General features: G+C 35.5%; 1 protein-coding gene and 1 long non-coding RNA gene across 3 annotated transcripts; one reads left to right on the top strand and one right to left on the bottom strand.

Moving 5' to 3' along the window:
• The first annotated feature begins 2,050 nt into the window (after nucleotides 1-2,050).
• Nucleotides 2,051-5,936, top strand: LOC113355157 (caffeoylshikimate esterase-like). Of its 2 annotated transcripts, none has more exons than XM_026597938.1 (8): nucleotides 2,051-2,341; nucleotides 2,454-2,503; nucleotides 2,613-2,736; nucleotides 3,642-3,788; nucleotides 4,016-4,146; nucleotides 4,825-4,962; nucleotides 5,063-5,161; nucleotides 5,358-5,936. In XM_026597938.1, exons 2-8 carry the CDS (start codon nucleotides 2,483-2,485, stop codon nucleotides 5,781-5,783), a joined length of 1,086 nt encoding a protein of 361 aa, XP_026453723.1. In that variant the 5' UTR covers nucleotides 2,051-2,341; nucleotides 2,454-2,482; the 3' UTR covers nucleotides 5,784-5,936. The 2 variants fall into 2 exon arrangements, with proteins under 2 accessions (XP_026453723.1, XP_026453724.1); XM_026597939.1 differs by having other exon boundaries at nucleotides 2,451-2,503.
• Nucleotides 5,937-7,686: 1,750 nt separating this feature from the next.
• On the bottom strand, nucleotides 7,687-8,233 carry LOC113355161. The gene is made up of 2 exons (XR_003362174.1): nucleotides 8,106-8,233; nucleotides 7,687-7,819 (listed from the first exon to the last, which is right to left on the bottom strand). It is a non-coding gene; the product is annotated as an uncharacterized LOC113355161 (long non-coding RNA).
• Nucleotides 8,234-16,895: the final 8,662 nt, after the last annotated feature.

Below are 16,895 nucleotides of genomic sequence, written 5' to 3'. Positions count from 1 at the left end.
AACCATTAATTAATGTTAAATTAATAGATGATTTTTGTTTTTTAAAAGAAGTAGAATTATTGAGTGATTAAAGTAGTAGTAGAAGAAGAAGAAGAAGAAGATGATGATGATGATGATGATGATGATGATGATCATGGAGATTTTTTTTTTTTTTTAGATCGGTGGATATGGAGAAAAAACATCTTTTTGGTGTTGAGGTATGCTTTTAACTTAGTTAATGTTGCTATAAATGGCCCAAAATATCTTCAAAATGAAAATCGTAACAAAAAATTTCAACTAGGTCAACATAGTTCGGTTATATTATATGATGAACATGTAACCGAACTTTCTGCAAATGTAGTTCGGTTAATAAATCCAAAATACACAGGTAGCCGAATTCGCTTTTAATAGAGGTTTTGATGAGTTCGGTTGGGAAATGTTTTTTGCAACTAACCGAACTACCTTAGTTCGGTTGGGAAATGTTTTTTGCAACTAACCGAACTGTTGTTCAACTGAGAAATATTTTGCGAAATAACCGAACTAAGGTTCGGTTGGGAAATGTTTTTGCAACTAACCGAACTATTAGGGTTCGGTCTGGAAATGTTTTTTGCGACCTAACCGAACTAAGGTTCGGTTGGGAATTTTTTTTACGAAATAGCCAAAATGTTCTTCATGTTCATCATTTCGGTTAGTTCGACAAAGTTTTTCACATAATTCCTAACCGAACTTCTCTCTGCAACTTCCATTTTCAACTCATTTTGATGGTTAATACTCATTTTTCAATCGAACGAGGAACGTCAAGGAAAGAGAGAAAAAGAGAATAATTTTTTTTCAAAACTAAAAAATTTCGAGTCCCCCTTGTTTTTGTTTTTGATTTTGGTTAATAGATTCATTTAGATTAGATATATATGATTAGATTTATATAGTTATTAGGCTAGTTTTAATTTAATTTAAAATAAAGGGTAAATGTGTATTTACTTAACTTTAGAACACCCCTTAAAAGTATAGGGAGGTTGGCCTAATAAGACCATGGTCCCCTCAAAAAAACCATGGTCCCTAAAAATGGTTCATTCTTTACAAGGACTGATTTGGGGCGTCACTTGTTTACGATATTTTGGTTAGTTTTGGCGACTGAATTTACGCGGGATTCGGAGTATGGGCACTTCTATAAAAGAGACACTTCTTAGCCTAAGTTTGATCTCATCACAATCTCATATTGTACTTTTGTTCTTCATTAAAAATATAGGGTTTATTCTTTGAGAAACTCACAGGTGTTATTATCTAAAGCTTTTTGTCAAATTTAATCAAGTCTCGTATTAGGATTAGAAGTGTGTGTGGCGAGTATCAGACATCACTGCGTTCAAAAGGTATGTGAAGAATGAACCAACCTATTACCCAAGTTTTCACTTTTCTATCTACGAGACTAAGTCACATGACTAAGTGGACTTTAAAGTATTGAACAATAGAAATTTCGTTATCTTGTTAATTATTCTCGAAATATGAATGACTAAGCTTAAGAACGTTTGTTCAAAACTTGATGAATTTGGTTAAAAACAATTAATGATTTATGACCTAAATCATAATTCAATTAAATTATTTGAAAATAGTCTGATATACATAATTGATTGATGGATATCCCGGACATTTGATATGCCTTCCCCTTAACCAAACTCTTAGTCACTGTGTTCGGAAGAATACCCTCGACTAGTTAATGAGACAGTTTAGGATTAAAAATCTATTAGGAATATTATTTCCCAAAACTAAAAGTATCTTAAACCCATAAGAAATGCTGGATTCCCCCTATCCCTAGAAATCCTTTAAGCACGCCGGAAGAGCCATTTCCAGGGCCGTGCCGATTACAGCTAGAAGTTCCGGGTCAAAACGTGGAATAGTACTACAAGCGGCCAGAGTGAGGGTACTCACTGTAGACGTGTCGAGAGATGACGAATCCGCATAGAAGGCCACACATTTTAAGGACACGTTTCTCGATGTGTACACACACGTACGTAAATAAAAGTAGGAAAGCAAATACTACAAAAATACTAGTTAATAATCACGTAATAATGAATGATATAGTGAGGCTTAATGACCCGAATAATATTATATATTTATTATAGTGATATGATATGATGTCTGATGAGGAAGTTCAAGCAGATGATAACGAAAGTAATGGGCAGAGAGAGAAATAAATACAAACAACTTCTAGAAAAGAAAGAGAGTTAAATGAGATCATATTCCTTCTTCTTCTTCTCAATCTCATCAAATCTTCTTCCTTTCATTTCACACTTCAATATTCTTGGGACTACAACATCACCATCTAACTAAGTGCAACAACTCAATCTGTCTAATATATATTATTAAGGTATTTAGTTTTTGCCATTACAGAAGTATTCTTGATTGTGAGAAAGCATCATGCATTCATATTGCTGAATCTCTCAATGTAATGGTATTTTGTTTTCTTGGATGCATAGCAGGTTGATTATATTTATTTTAGAGCAAAAGAATGGATATAGAGTATCAAGAGGTGAGTGGGTACTACTATTTCATTGATCATGCTCATATATGAATATCATCTTCTTCTTTTTCTTGAATCATGGTTAATTGATGATGAAATGAAATGATCAAAATGATAGGGGTACATAAGGAATTCAAGAGGAGTTCAGCTATTTACTTGTAGGTGGTTGCCTTTTTCTTCTCCAAAGGCCCTTGTTTTTCTCTGCCATGGTTATGGAATGGAATGCAGTGCTTCCATGAAAGGTAATTAATTATGTCATCATAGTAGTATTACTGAATGAATTATGAAGAGATTTTACATTTAGTTCATGATGGATCTCATAAATTATTTCTTAACCAAGAGCTCCTCAAGAAATGGTCAAGATTCTAAAGAATTGCTTTCCTACCTTTTGAATTTCTATTATCACTCCAAATTCCACAGATGGTAGTTGAGGTAGAAAAAAATTGGAATATGGGTTAAGTAAATGGTCAAAGTTATATGAGGTCAATTGGTAAGGAAGGTGGCAATTATTTCTCATTTACTAATTCAAGGAGGTATCTGCATAATACTACACTAACTTTAATTATATAAGTATAATTGAAGAAAAAGGCCTTATTTCTTTTAAGGTTAGGTCTAGACTTCTTGATTGCAATAAAAATCAATGTTAAAGTATTGTCAACTAATTCTTTTGGAAAAAGTAGAGAATGGGTCTATCTATGAGTGTTTGGTTTTGTTTTTGTTAGGTTAACCAAACAACCAAAGTACACACTAATTGATCTCTGGAAAATCAGAAATAGACACTTCTTTGTGCGGCAATAGTCAGTCAGAGAGTCTTTGTTTTTCCTTTGAAGAGGAAAGCAAGTGGTTGAAGTAATGTTGATGGCTACACTTATTATGGTTATGGTGAACAACCAATAAAAAATTAGGTCTCAACTTAAATACAGCCATAGCCCACCTAAAGAAGCATGGTACGGGACGTAAACAAGGAGACATGGCATATACTAGAATTATGTATGACAGAATTTTGTTTAATGGTGTTTGGCTGCAATATTAGTTTAAAATTAGCTAGTGTTATTGTGTCGCTTTCAGGAATAATTTTAACTCTGAATAGATCATTTGGGATCGGAGGCAAGGACGTAATTAATGTAATCGTATTTGTGGGGTGTAGGTTGTGGGACAAGGCTAGCATGTGCAGGATATGCAGTGATAGGGATTGATTATGAAGGACATGGACGGTCAAGAGGAGCCCGGTGTTATATTAAAAAGTTCACCAACATTGTAAACGATTGCAGCAACTTCTTCAAATCAGTGTGTGGTAAGTACCTTACGCTTCCACATTTCAACCCTAAATACAATTAGACTTCAGTTTTTATGTACCATGTTGGATTGTTGATGTACAAAAAATTTGTTTCCACCCCTATTGAAACTCTAAAAAGTGAGGAGCTTAGCTCTATAATGGTATTCACCGTACCATGTTGGAAAACACTGCTCATCTCTGCTTCAAGGATACTTAGCATCTTTGGTTGTTTTAAATTTGTATAGATCAGGAAGAGTACAAGGACAGAGCAAGGTTTTTATATGGAGAATCAATGGGAGGAGCAGTTGCACTACTCATCCACAAAAAAGACCCGACTTACTGGAACGGTGCTGTTCTTGTTGCACCCATGTGTAAGGTATCATCACAAGCATTATATAATGTCTATCCCATCATCTCAATTTCCTTTTGATTTTCTGGTTAAAACACACGCTAATTTTTAGAAATTATGTGCTCATAAATAGCATTTGATGGTGTGGGGTTCATCTAGATACTGAGAATTGTGTGATATTGATTTATATATTGATTTAATTAAGCAGTCTCACTCATATTACTACGAGTATCCAGCTAATAATGATTTGGTGTTACCATAGTAATAATTTGGACGCCTTAGACTAGTAACAAGTTAGTTCCATAACCTGGCTCAGTATTACTTTAACCAGGAAGCAATGGACCACTATTAATGGTCAAGTACAGAATTTCGGTGGTGTTGAGGCTTAGCTAGCTGGTCCCAGTATTAATAGTCTATAAGCCTCTTCGATTTTGAACATGAAAAAATAAGATGTATTATCTGTCTATTTGCATGTGTTTGGTTGATTAGAAATGACTTTGTGATCAGGCTGATGCTATAATTTGAACAGCTTGTGCTTTATAATAGCTTTAGGCGGTTAACACTCAATGTTCTGAGACCTTGCACAGTCTGCTTAATTAGGACTGTCGTCTGTCGCCCCAAGTTTTGGTTATGACTCTCAATTTTAGTGTTGTTCAATTATTTCATTCGTATATGACATTAATGGAGGAATTTTTTCCTTGACAGATATCAGAGAAGCTGAAACCACATCCAGTGGTAGTTAACATGTTGACAAGGATAGAAGAGATTATACCTAAATGGAAAATTGTCCCCACGAAAGATGTCATTGATTCTGCCTTTAAAGATCCAATCAAACGCGAAGAGGTACTCTCCTTTTCTCTCTCTAGGTTGTTGGATTGGACATACCAGTATTAGACGTTTTCGGTTCTTACGAGTAAATGAACATTAATGTTGTGTTGTATAGGTGAGGAACAACAAATTGATATATCAAGACAAACCCAGGCTTAAAACAGCTCTAGAGATGCTCAGAACCAGCATGAGCCTGGAAGACACCTTAAATGAGGTTCGCTTCTCAATTTCTCAGCTTTTACTTCCACAACAACTACAAGCTGTAGGATAGAGATTGTTCCTAACCCCCTATGACAAATCTTTTCGCTTGCTTGGCAAAAAAGAACTTTTTACAATGCTTTATGCAATATTTTGCAAGTATTCCTACTTGATTTAGACGTGGTGGCGATTAATTATGTGAATGTTTCCAGGTAACATTGCCATTCTTCGTGTTGCACGGAGAAGCGGACATAGTAACAGATCCAGGAGTGAGTAGAGCATTGTACGAGCAAGCAGGTAGTAAAGACAAGACATTTAAGCTATACCCTGAAATGTGGCATGCTCTCACATCTGGAGAGCCTGACCACAACATTGAGACTGTCTTTTCTGACATCTTCTCTTGGCTCGAGAAACGTAATGTTGACTTCAGTAGTAGCAATGGTGATCATACATTCTTCAATACTACCACCACCACCGCCACTGTCAGCCCAGTTCAGCACAACTCTAAGAATCCTCCGACGTCTGAGCATCCCTCGGAAATCATTGAAGTAGACAAGCAACAACTAAAGACACGGACGCATGGAAGATATCTCTGTGGGTGGAAAGGAAAACGAATGCATCATCATTCAGCAATGTAGTGTACGCCTCTCATTTAGCGTACGCATTATAGCGTCCCAATTGTGTTTGAACTCCTTGTCACGTGCTAGTCGAAAGTTAAAAACAAAAAGAAAAGGCTAATAAAACATATGATCTAATTCCTATTTAATGGTACTCCAATTCAATTTATTTGAGCGAATGATTCTCACTTGTAGAAGTGGGCGGCATCCTAGAAAGTCCATGACTGATTTTCTTAGCATTCGTTAACAAGAACAGAAATTTGCGCAGAATTTTCTGTCAAAACGCCCGAGCTCTAAAATCTTCTATACTTCAACAAAAGATAACCATCTAATAAAGCAAAAGAAGACATTCCAACAAAATAAAAACCATCTAATATAAAACGTACGACTGCTACAAGCCAGAAGGATATATGAGCTATTAAAATTGATAAACGTTTGTTGTGTTAAGATAGCCTCTTTCTTTTATGACTATCACCATCATAAGCATCTCTAGCTTCTGACATGGAAACATAGGTGCTTGTTTGAGGAACTGCTGAGCACCCCGGCCCATACCATGTTTCCCCGTAATCTTTCAACGAAACATAGAAGCTGTTTGCGTGAGGAATTACTTGATCCATATCCATATATTTCAAACAGCTGCTTACAGTTCGAGTTTCAGGGTCATAACAGTAGAGATAACGTACTCCCGACATTAGTATTTGATTGCTTTTTGTAGCGGAAAATGGCTGGTAATGCAATCCATTACACTCTATGCTAAAATCCTTGACCCACTTCCATGAATTTTTCCTGTAGTAGTCACGCTCTTCGGTGCCGTATCTAGTGTTTTTAGTGTTAAGAATATCCTTTTTATATGCACATATTTCTATGCGAGACCAGGTCCTCTTAAACCAACACAAATTCCCTCCCAACAACTTGAGTTCATTATCAGGATCTGAATCATCATCCTCATCAGCCTCGGAAGGTGGCAGGGGGAGCTGTCCGAACTTCTCATCTTCCAAATCAAAGACTAAAATGATGCGACCTGCTTCTAGGTGAGTAACCAACCAATGAAGAGAACCATCTGCGAAGATACCAGGTCCAGATTCATAGAATAATGTGCAATCTGTAAGTGTTTCTATGTCTCTCCACTTGTTGCTCCCAATAGTATATACTTGGGTGTATACGCGCCGCCGTTCCTAGCTGGTTCTGTAAAGTCTAACAACCTTGTACTCGCCGGTTGATTGACAATAACCGAACCCACTTGAAACTAGCAGTGTAACGCCATCTACATCCCTACCCAAATTAGCTTTAAGAGAAATAAATTCACCTGTTAAGGGATTGCAAATTGCGAAAGGCTCCTGCTAGTCCTGGTCACCAGGAACCTCTTTCTGAAGACAAACTAATCCATTGCATGATCCAACCAGGATATCATAGTGTGGAGAGAATTCAAAACCAAATCTGCAGTGCTCCATCACCATGAGTGTCTCATGAGAGTAGTAATAGTTCATCCTATTACAATCAATATGATCATATTCTTCTCCAAAGCACAGCTGAAGTTTACTGTTTTTGAAGTCATCTTCGTAGTCATAGCATGCGAAAAGGTAACCCACCTCGTTATGACGTCTATTAGACAGGGTAGTTTTCCATAATCTGCATACTCGTTTAGCCTGTGAAGAATCTGTCCCTAATGGTAACCGAGAAAGTATGTTTTCTAAGACATCATCTTCGAGATTTTCCATGGAAATAGTGATATTGCCTCTTATACTAACTGCCATATCACCACCACCAATATCAAGACCACTAGTACTACCTGCCATATCAACACCACCACCAATAAATGTAACAAACCCACCCTTACAAATATCCACATTTCGAAGAAGTCTAATTCACATTCAATCCGACCATTGCCCCAGAAAAAACTCCAGACTCATTTCAGCAGAAGACCTCAACTTACTCTTTACCATTTGTTTAAACTTATCAAAGCTAATAGTAGCACCAAGAACATGACGACAATATAATTTTTACCCTTGAGACTGCCATTCAATACAATTAAACAAAAATTCCTTTCGACAACCTTTCTGAAAAAATAAATCACATGTCCAATGAGTTTCAGTCATTCATAACCTAGTAATAGAAGGTAGAAATTAGAAAACGCATTTAAGAAAAACATGTTATCTTCCATCACCAACAAAAACCTAATTTACAACAAGAACCCAGAATTTGTTAAAATCCCCAAATCACTAAATCCTGAAATTAAAATTAACGAAACAAAATCAAATTATGGTTTGTTAGAGTTCATTTTACTGCAATTATTAGTAATTTGGGGAAAACGAAGATTAATGCAAGTGGGTTTAATGTGGTTACCCTTTTGGACGAACCATCGCTGTAATTTCTGTCTTCATCTTCCCTTTAGCCAACAAAAATCTTCCATAAGCTCCGTATTAATAATGTTCAGGTACAAAAAGAGGACTGTTTTTAGGCATACCATTTTTTTTCTAGGCATACAAAATGGTATGCCTAACTTGGGTGACCTTATAAGGGGTAACCTTATGAGGGCTCAATTACCTATATACCCTTAATACAAAAATCTAAAACCAGTTTTCTAAAAAATTAAAATCAGTTTCCCTTAACATCTCTTCTTCTTCTCCTCTAGCCGAACTCTTCTTCTTACGATGTTGGGTTCGGTTCAAAATTGAGTTGCGTGTTTAGCCGAACTGTTCTTTACAAAAGCTTCCTGTAAGTGTATATGAATTGTTCGGCATGAAATTTCAAGCCGAACCTAGTCACAGATAAAGATGCATAGGGGTTCGGCGTATTCGATAATCATAATATGTGCCGAACCTTGCATAATTTTTCTTCCAGATCACACAGGACTAGGTTCGGCTCATTATGACATTTTTAAACAAGCCGAACTAGTTGGTTCGGCTCATAACAATAACACTTTCAGCTTGCCGAATTGTTCATTAGTTGTCAATATCCAGGTTTCAGATCAAGGTTCGGCGCATAATTTAGGTGAGTTGTGAGCCGAACCTAGGTTTGGCGCATAATGTTGTTGTTTTTTAAGCCGAACTGTTCTTCAAATTTTCAGCCTGAAAGTGTATATGAACAGTTCGGCTGATACGATTTTCATTATATAAGCCGAACCATTAACATTTTTTCTTCCTCAAAAGTTTTCATCTACTCAAACATATATAACTAAATTATCTTAATCACTAATCATTAATCATTACTCATTAATCAGAATTTTTATAACTAATCATTAATTAACACTAATCCTAAAAGGGTAGATTTTCCATTAAAAAAATATTTGGCTAAGGGGTTATTGAATTTGATATTTACATCCCTATTTTGTCTTCATTCAGTATGCCCTAAAAGATTTTGGTATGCCCAAAAACAGCCCTCCAGAATTTCCTTGGTGTAGTAATTCTCTTGTGAGCTGGGCCTTAGAGGGTGCCGGAGGTGCGATGCATATGGCCCATCTCAGGCCAGGGCCTTTTTTCAGCACATAAATTAATCCAATTTTACATACTTGTATATAAGAGATCGTATATAACTCTCACTCTTATTTGCTTTCTACATTCTACTCTTCTTTATAATCAGTCGATCAACATACTTTTCTTCGTCCTGTTACACTAAAGTTTTACTTAGTCGTAAAGAACGTGATAGAAAATGTTTTGTATATTTAATAGAGTAAGATGGTTTGTTGTGATTTGTTTAAAAATGATTCTCTTACATGCGGTTTACCAAATGCAGTTATGATGTTTGGATTCACCTTAGTCCAAGTCTTAGTAAGCATGAGATTAGTGAAGTGCACAGTGTTGGCACGAAAGTTTGACTAGCCCTCCGTGGGAAACTAGGGATAAATGATACAATTGATTGGCATATTCAACATCAGACTAATGAAAATAGAGACTCTTGGCATCAAGTATTGAAGAGAATTATTTATGTTGTTAAATATCTTAGCATTCATAATTATTTACGTTGTTGTAAGTGCCATCATTCAGTATTTGGTGTTAATCTTCTTAACTCTTCAGCTTGTGTTCGTGTTTTTCTAATAACTTTATATGTCTTTCAGGAACAGAGATATTTGTTAACTAACTCAAAGATAGAGGAATTCGAAGCCATTTACAGAGATACAAGAAACAGTCGATAATCTTTTCTTATGCCCTTCTTTGTGTTGAATTAGACAACATGTAGAAAAATCAATGCTTATAAATGATTAAAATTTGTTATGTTTATGTTATCTATCTATATATATTAATTGTCTTAGTCCCATTCTTATTGTTTATATGTAGTTGTTTCGGGGGAGTTTTTTTTAGACCATAAAACGGCCTGTGTTTAAGTTTGCACATGATAATACAAACAGGATCGGCTCTCTGCTTTTGAATCACTATTATATACCAAACAAAAACATACAACAACAGGAATCCTAGATTTCAATTACAACACATGAATTGAAGCTTACATAAATCAAGGTGATACTTAGAAACCCTAAATATGTTTAGAGTAGTGATAAGACCCTAGTCTATAAATAGTTGTGTTTGCATTTCTTGCAAACTATCCTAAGAGTTGGGCAAACTTCATTCGTGTTTTTTTTGGTGGAGCCGTCTATCCGGAGAGGAAAGTACCCTAATTGGGAAAAATCTCTTACGACCGCTCGTTCAAAGACTTCTGTGGGATCAAGAAGTTCTACGAGTATCGTTGGTGAGAAACTAGATAATTTCATTTTTATTTTAGATTTCGATTGTTTATTTGATTGATTAACGATGTTTGAAACTCTTATTGCACCTAGTTTGATTATTCTTGAGAGCATTCTCTTCTGACATAAAGGCCACTCAAACTATGTCAAAGTATCGACGGGATCTTTAGAACTGTTGTTAGATCTAAATACATCTTGTGATAATCCATTGTTAACAGACTTTGTTTTGTATGTGACGATCACAAGAGGATTCAAGTTTTTGTGTACGGGTACTTTCAAGATAAATGAATATTTGAAGACGGAGAAGATTTATCTAATTAGTTTTCGTATCTTGTGAATTTTGTGCACACATCTTGATCGGATGGGATCCGACCTAGATCTAATTTGTCTTTGATTGAATTGATTATGAATGGAAATAGGTCAGCAACTATTATTTGGTGGTACTCTTCAGTATCTGAATCTGATAGTTGTGAATCTGAATCTAAATTACTATTTTGGATTGATCTTACCCGGCAAAGAAGTTTATTAGATTAAACATAAAAGCCTTTAATGACAACTCAACAAATCTTTTATACTAAAGATTATTGAAGGGGTTACCAAACAAATCTGTTCTTTTACTATTTAGAATACGATCAAAGAGAGTTCAGTAGATAAGAGTTTACTGGATAAAGTAATTCAAGACAGTGATTTATGTCCTGTGATTCACGTGCCTGACCAAATGGTTGAAGACGCGGGGATACTGAGGGAACTAAGTAACTGGGGTAGTTTAATTAGTTTTAACTTTACGAAGTTAGCTTTTTTTCTTTGTATAGCGGCTTAATATTATGATTATTTAAAACTTGACTAGGTCCCAGGGTTTTCTCTGCATTTGCGGTTTCCTCGTTAAACAAATATTATGTGTGTTATTTACTTTACTTCTGCACTATAATTATCTTATTATAACAAGTAAATAATACTATTGTAAATTAATCTGAATTACTTGACATTGATTTTATTGCCAATCGGTTTTAACTGTAACTGTTGTCAAGTAAATATCTTGTTGTCATATACGAAACAATTGTGGTGTATTTGGGTAACCTTGTCTTTTCAAATGACTTGTCGTAGAATGAAATTTATCTTCCTGCTTGCATCAGCAGAGCTCCAGTTCCCTTGGATCATGCATCAATTTCCACCACAAAACTGTTTTGAATAATCAGCAAATTTGAGAAAATATCAGCAAATTACGTGGATGATAAAAGGGGATGATCCTGGGTTGTCAACTGAAGAACTAAAAATTAGATCTCATACCAAATTTGTTGAAGACAACAGAAGATGGTTTAGTCATGAGAATGTTATGAACTCTACAAGGTTCACGTCCATGGATTCAATTTTCATTAAGTATTGTGTTATCAAATTAAGGTTATTTTTTAATGAAATGTAAAACTAGTTTCGATTTGAATATTAGTATAAAAGATAGTTTTCATTAATTAAAATAAAAAGATTAGAAGTATTTGAACTAAATTACGTACGTTCATAAACTACTCATTTCTTTGACCATTTCCCTCCGGACCAAAGACCCGATTGGACGCATTTTCTGGATCAAGAGTGTTGTTTAAAATATCAGTTATTGATCCGGTTTGAGACTGACTTGGTAGTTGAGTCTCTTCAGAATCATCATAAACTTGAAATAAACAGGTTCACTCGGGCGTAGGGGAACATGATACAAATCTTGAAATATGTGTTGTAGAAATGTTGTAAGATCTTGCTGAAATGGTTCAAATGTTGATATTCTTGGGGTTGAGGCATTTGAGTATATAGATTCGATTACCTAACAACTTCAATTTTCACGCCACCACCAGGAGCCATTGTGTCAGGTTGAAACTGGTTAAACAAACGTGCAGGAGTTGTATCCATGCCAATGTTTTCATCACCTTCACGTACTACTTAAGTATCTAATACTTCATTTGGAGTAGAACTTTATGGTACGTCCTGCATATAATGAATTATGAAACTTCTTCTTTCACTTCCACGACTTGGATGACTTGATCCACTAGGACTCATGCATCTACCACTGGGACTCATTCCTCTACCGCTGTGAGTCATTCCCCTACTACTACCACCATAACTTATACCTACATCATCATGACTGTAAAATCCTGGAATCATATAAAACATCATGGTTTCCCTCAGTTTTTGCAACTCATCCAAGTGGAATTTCTGAAATCCCTGTAGTAGACCATGTTAATCGTCCAACTAGTTCTGATATTTCTATGGTGTAGCATTGACCCCCAGTATGGATAAGTCCATTCAAGTGCACTATAAATAATTGGATGAGTAACAATATATCCATATGTGGATAGATTACATCCCAAGAAAATAATGGCATATTCGATGATGAACCCGCTTGAGTAGGATATGCAAATGCGTCGCCCGTCTCTAGTGGAGGTTGGGAAGGAATAAATTCATCACCAAGTGGAATCCTACCTAAAGATGGGAAATCCATCCGACCCAAATTTTGCGGTTCCAAAGCAATATTAGGATTGAAAATATGTTACACCAATATAGGTATTCAGTTCTGTTCATCGGCTCCTGGATCAAATTTTCATCCTTCCCAATGATGACCTTCCTTTTCAATTTTTCTCAGTCATCTTGAGAAATATCTTCACTTGGATAGGGTTTGATGGATATCATTGTTCTTTTATGAAACTGAAGAAGTAGTCTTTCAATGTAACACCAAACACCCTTTTCAAAAAAAAATAGAGTTGTATAACACAATCCTTTTAAGGCTTAGCTATAGCGTTCTCTGAGATTGTTCTTCTTCGATCTTAGGGATTGCTTCACACGGCATGGAGATAAAGTTAAGGCTTGTTTTATACAACTGGTGAATCCTCTAAACAATAGCAGTATGTTGACTATCTTCAATCTATCCTTGCCAATTATCGGAATCGTACTTCAGCATGACCGGAAAAATATTTGTGAGATCGATAAGAGAATGTTCCAAAACACGGAAATATGTAGACCACCAATGCTAAAAATAATAACATCGTCGCTTAATAAATTTTCATGTCAAAATAATAAATAAATAAATAGTGTGAAAAATATTGGTTCTTACCTCCAACACTCCCTAAAAAACATTAAAACTATCTTTGGCACAAGTGAGCAAATACCGAGGGATACGTAAATTTCTGATAAAATTGGAGACCGCCAGTCATATCTTGGTGGTTGCTCTAAATCTTCTAATGCTTCGAGAAAAAAAATTTACACCACTGATCTAGTATTTGAAAATAGGCATTGGCCTAATGTCCACAGCATAAACAGACGTTCGAGTTCCTCTTAATGGTCAGGGAATAAATACGGTTTTTATATAACCTCAACTATTCCATTCTCCAAGCATAACGTTGTAAAAAACTTTTCAACCCAACCACTTTTAATCCATGCACTTTTATTTGTCTATATGCATCATTTCCTTCTACAGCATTTGAGTATAAAGGAAGTCTTATTTTTCATCTATCTTCAGGTACCCAATTTAGTATGTTAAATTGAAGTAAGTTTCCTTCACATGGGATTCCCATTAACATGTAAAAGTCAAATGATGTAACTCCTATTTAACTACATATTTCATAACTACAGTTTGTTGAATTTTATAAAATAAAAAACATAATATAATATTTAACTACAAGAAAAAAACTAACTTACAACATTCAAAATATTTGAAAAAGAACGTTTTTGTAGTCTTCCACCATCGTTCGAAGATAACTTGAACACCTTCAGTCATGTGGTTTTTAGGTTGTATATGGTATATAGTCGCCAAGGATATATTCAGACTCTCTCTTGAACAGCGGGAGGATGTAACCCAAACATCGTACAGAACTCAGACTATCCACCTCTTTAATAGACAAATCTGTCACACACAGAAAAGTCTATAGGATTGAATAAATCTGTCTCCCACAAAAATACCCAGATTTGTTGTTCCTTCTTTGATAAATTAAGGTGAACATGAACCAATTGATAAACCAGACTTATATTCCCGAAGAACATCCTAGTATTATCAATCACCTCACAATAAACTTAATCGACTAACGAAACAAGTTATTGAGGAATCACAAACGATGAGACGAAGTTTGTTTGTGATTACTTTTCTATCTTGCCTATCAGAGATATAAAATCTCGAGCCAATTATTCCAATTGCACTCAACACGATAGAAACAACAAGATCAGATCACGCAACTACAAAGATAATAGTTGGGTCTGGCTTCACAATCCCAATGAAGTCTTCAAGTCGTTAACCTACAGGGTCTCGAGAAGAAACCTAAGGTTAAATGAGAATGGCCTCTAGTTGTGAAACTATTAACACAAAAGAGGTGTGGAGATTACCTTTCCCAGTTGCTAGAGTTCTCCTTTATATATTTTTCAAATCAGGGTTTGTAATCTAAGTTACCTTGGTAACAAAGCATTCAATAATCACCGTTAGATGAAAAACCTGATTCAACCAAGATAATATCTTTCAAGCGTTAGATCGAACTTAGCTTGTTACACACAAATGAAATGTACCCTCATTTAGGTTTGTGTAACCGTACCTAAACGTGTACACCATGTTAGTTCACAAATAGTTAACCAAAGTTAGCCATATATATGATTACTCTCATATCAACCTTATTCCTCTTAACCATAACTAGTTCAAATGAAACTAGTTAAAGAGTTGTTCAATTGTTTAGAAAACACAATTGAAATCAAATCGGTTTGATTCACTTGAATCAATCATGAACAGTATAGCCACGGTTTGTAAAGATTGCATTCCTTATGATTTAAATGTTTAAGTTCATGGACTTGACCGATTTGACAAAGTAACCAGCTTAAGTATGTGTACTTAAGCAACCAGATTTAAGTTTGTAAAGTTTGCAAACTCAACAAAAAAAATTCGGTTCAAAAACTTCTGCCAGTATGCGTACAGGTACGCATACTTAAGGTGACTGGTTTATGAGTTTTTCCAAAACCAAACTCAGCAGAAGTTCTCGAAACCTATCTCCTTCACCAATTTCGTATACACACATATGCATACTCTTGGCTCCCGGTTTATGAACTTATACACTATTGTGCGAACACACTATATATGCTTATATCCAAAGATGGTTAAATCATCAACTCTTTATTTCAATCATTGAAAAATTCTTCTATAATGACAATAGACGTTTTCACACAGTATTAGCATCAAACCAATTTTCAAGATATTGAACTAATCATTATTGAAACCTTCCAAGTCTTACACCAAATGATTGTATCACACAAATCATGTAAGATGTTACGCGGCAAGTTTCTCATGATATAAGATGAACTTGGTCGAAGTGAAAGCTTACCAACACATATTTCGAGAAATATGTAAGCGAGATATACTCAACGCGAAATCTCAAATGTGTATAGAGAAAACTATATCGTAACACGACTTATATCTCAATATAGGAGATACTAGAAATAGACTTTCCAAGTGATAGATAAGTTCAAGTCTCCACATACCTTTTGTCGAAGAAGTTCCACAAGCTCCCCTTAGTAGTTCTTCGTCTTCAAGAGATGAACGTCGAGAGATTTAAGCTCAACTACACTATCTATGTCCTAGTCCGAGACATCTACAAATAGGCTAAAAATCAAGACTTATAGTTTTATCACTAATATTGACAAACATGCTTAAGATAGCCGGGAAACCTTTAAATATCAAGTCCAAGTCACTTGATATAAATCGATTCAAAAAGTAGTCCACTAAGGCCGGTTCATACGGGTGCGACAAACTTGAGAGTTTGCGATTTTTGCACCCACTATGGAGCTGGAAAACTGGCCTGGCTAAGTGGAAAATTAATTTTCCACTTAGCCAAGCCAGGTCAAGTTTCTACCGAGCGGTCGAGTCTCGAACGCTCGGTCATGACTACACCTCCAGCGGCTCTTATAAGACCGGTCGGTCTAGTTTACACTGCTAAGTAGAATCTAATCCAACGGCCATAAATCTTTTCCCCTATAAATAACACATTCCTCTACCATTTTAACTCATACCTTCTTCCTATTTTCTTAGATTTTCCAATGGCTCAAAACATGTCTATGGCTCAATTCATAGAAGAGAAACATGCGGCCGAAAATCAAAGAGTTGCACTTCGAGCCAGTGTGCAAAATGAAATAAGAATAGCACAACAGCACAACTTTAGCACGTTAGAAGATGAATGCATATGCAAGAATTATGTTTTCTTCACTAATCATCCAATCGTTGATGGCGCATTATGGCTAAATATGTTTTGGGGACGCGTTTTATTGAAATTTGAAGAACAAACAACGAACCTCAATAATCGCAATTTGATGGTGTTGAGTGCTCATTTCTCCATAATTTCCAAGAATGTTACCAAGTATATTGGCATGATAAGGGAAGAGGCTCTAAACATGAGAAGTGGTGAAAACTTGCAAGAGAGTTATCAAATATGTTGTGCAAAGTGTCCCTG

Source organism: Papaver somniferum, chromosome 3 (genome assembly GCF_003573695.1).
Source record: "Papaver somniferum cultivar HN1 chromosome 3, ASM357369v1, whole genome shotgun sequence".
NCBI lineage: Eukaryota > Viridiplantae > Streptophyta > Magnoliopsida > Ranunculales > Papaveraceae > Papaver > Papaver somniferum.
The sequence above is the reverse complement of the archived record's forward strand: the minus strand, read 5'-3'. Positions and strand labels throughout refer to the sequence as shown.

Bases quoted from the DNA above. Each gene is read 5' to 3' on its own strand.
- LOC113355157 (XM_026597938.1), top strand. From the start codon at position 2,483: ATGGATATAGAGTATCAAGAG. The intron at 3,789-4,015 runs GTAAGTACCTTA...AAATTTGTATAG, and splicing joins CTTCTTCAAATCAGTGTGTG to ATCAGGAAGAGTACAAGGAC. The intron at 4,147-4,824 runs GTATCATCACAA...TTTCCTTGACAG, and splicing joins TTGTTGCACCCATGTGTAAG to ATATCAGAGAAGCTGAAACC.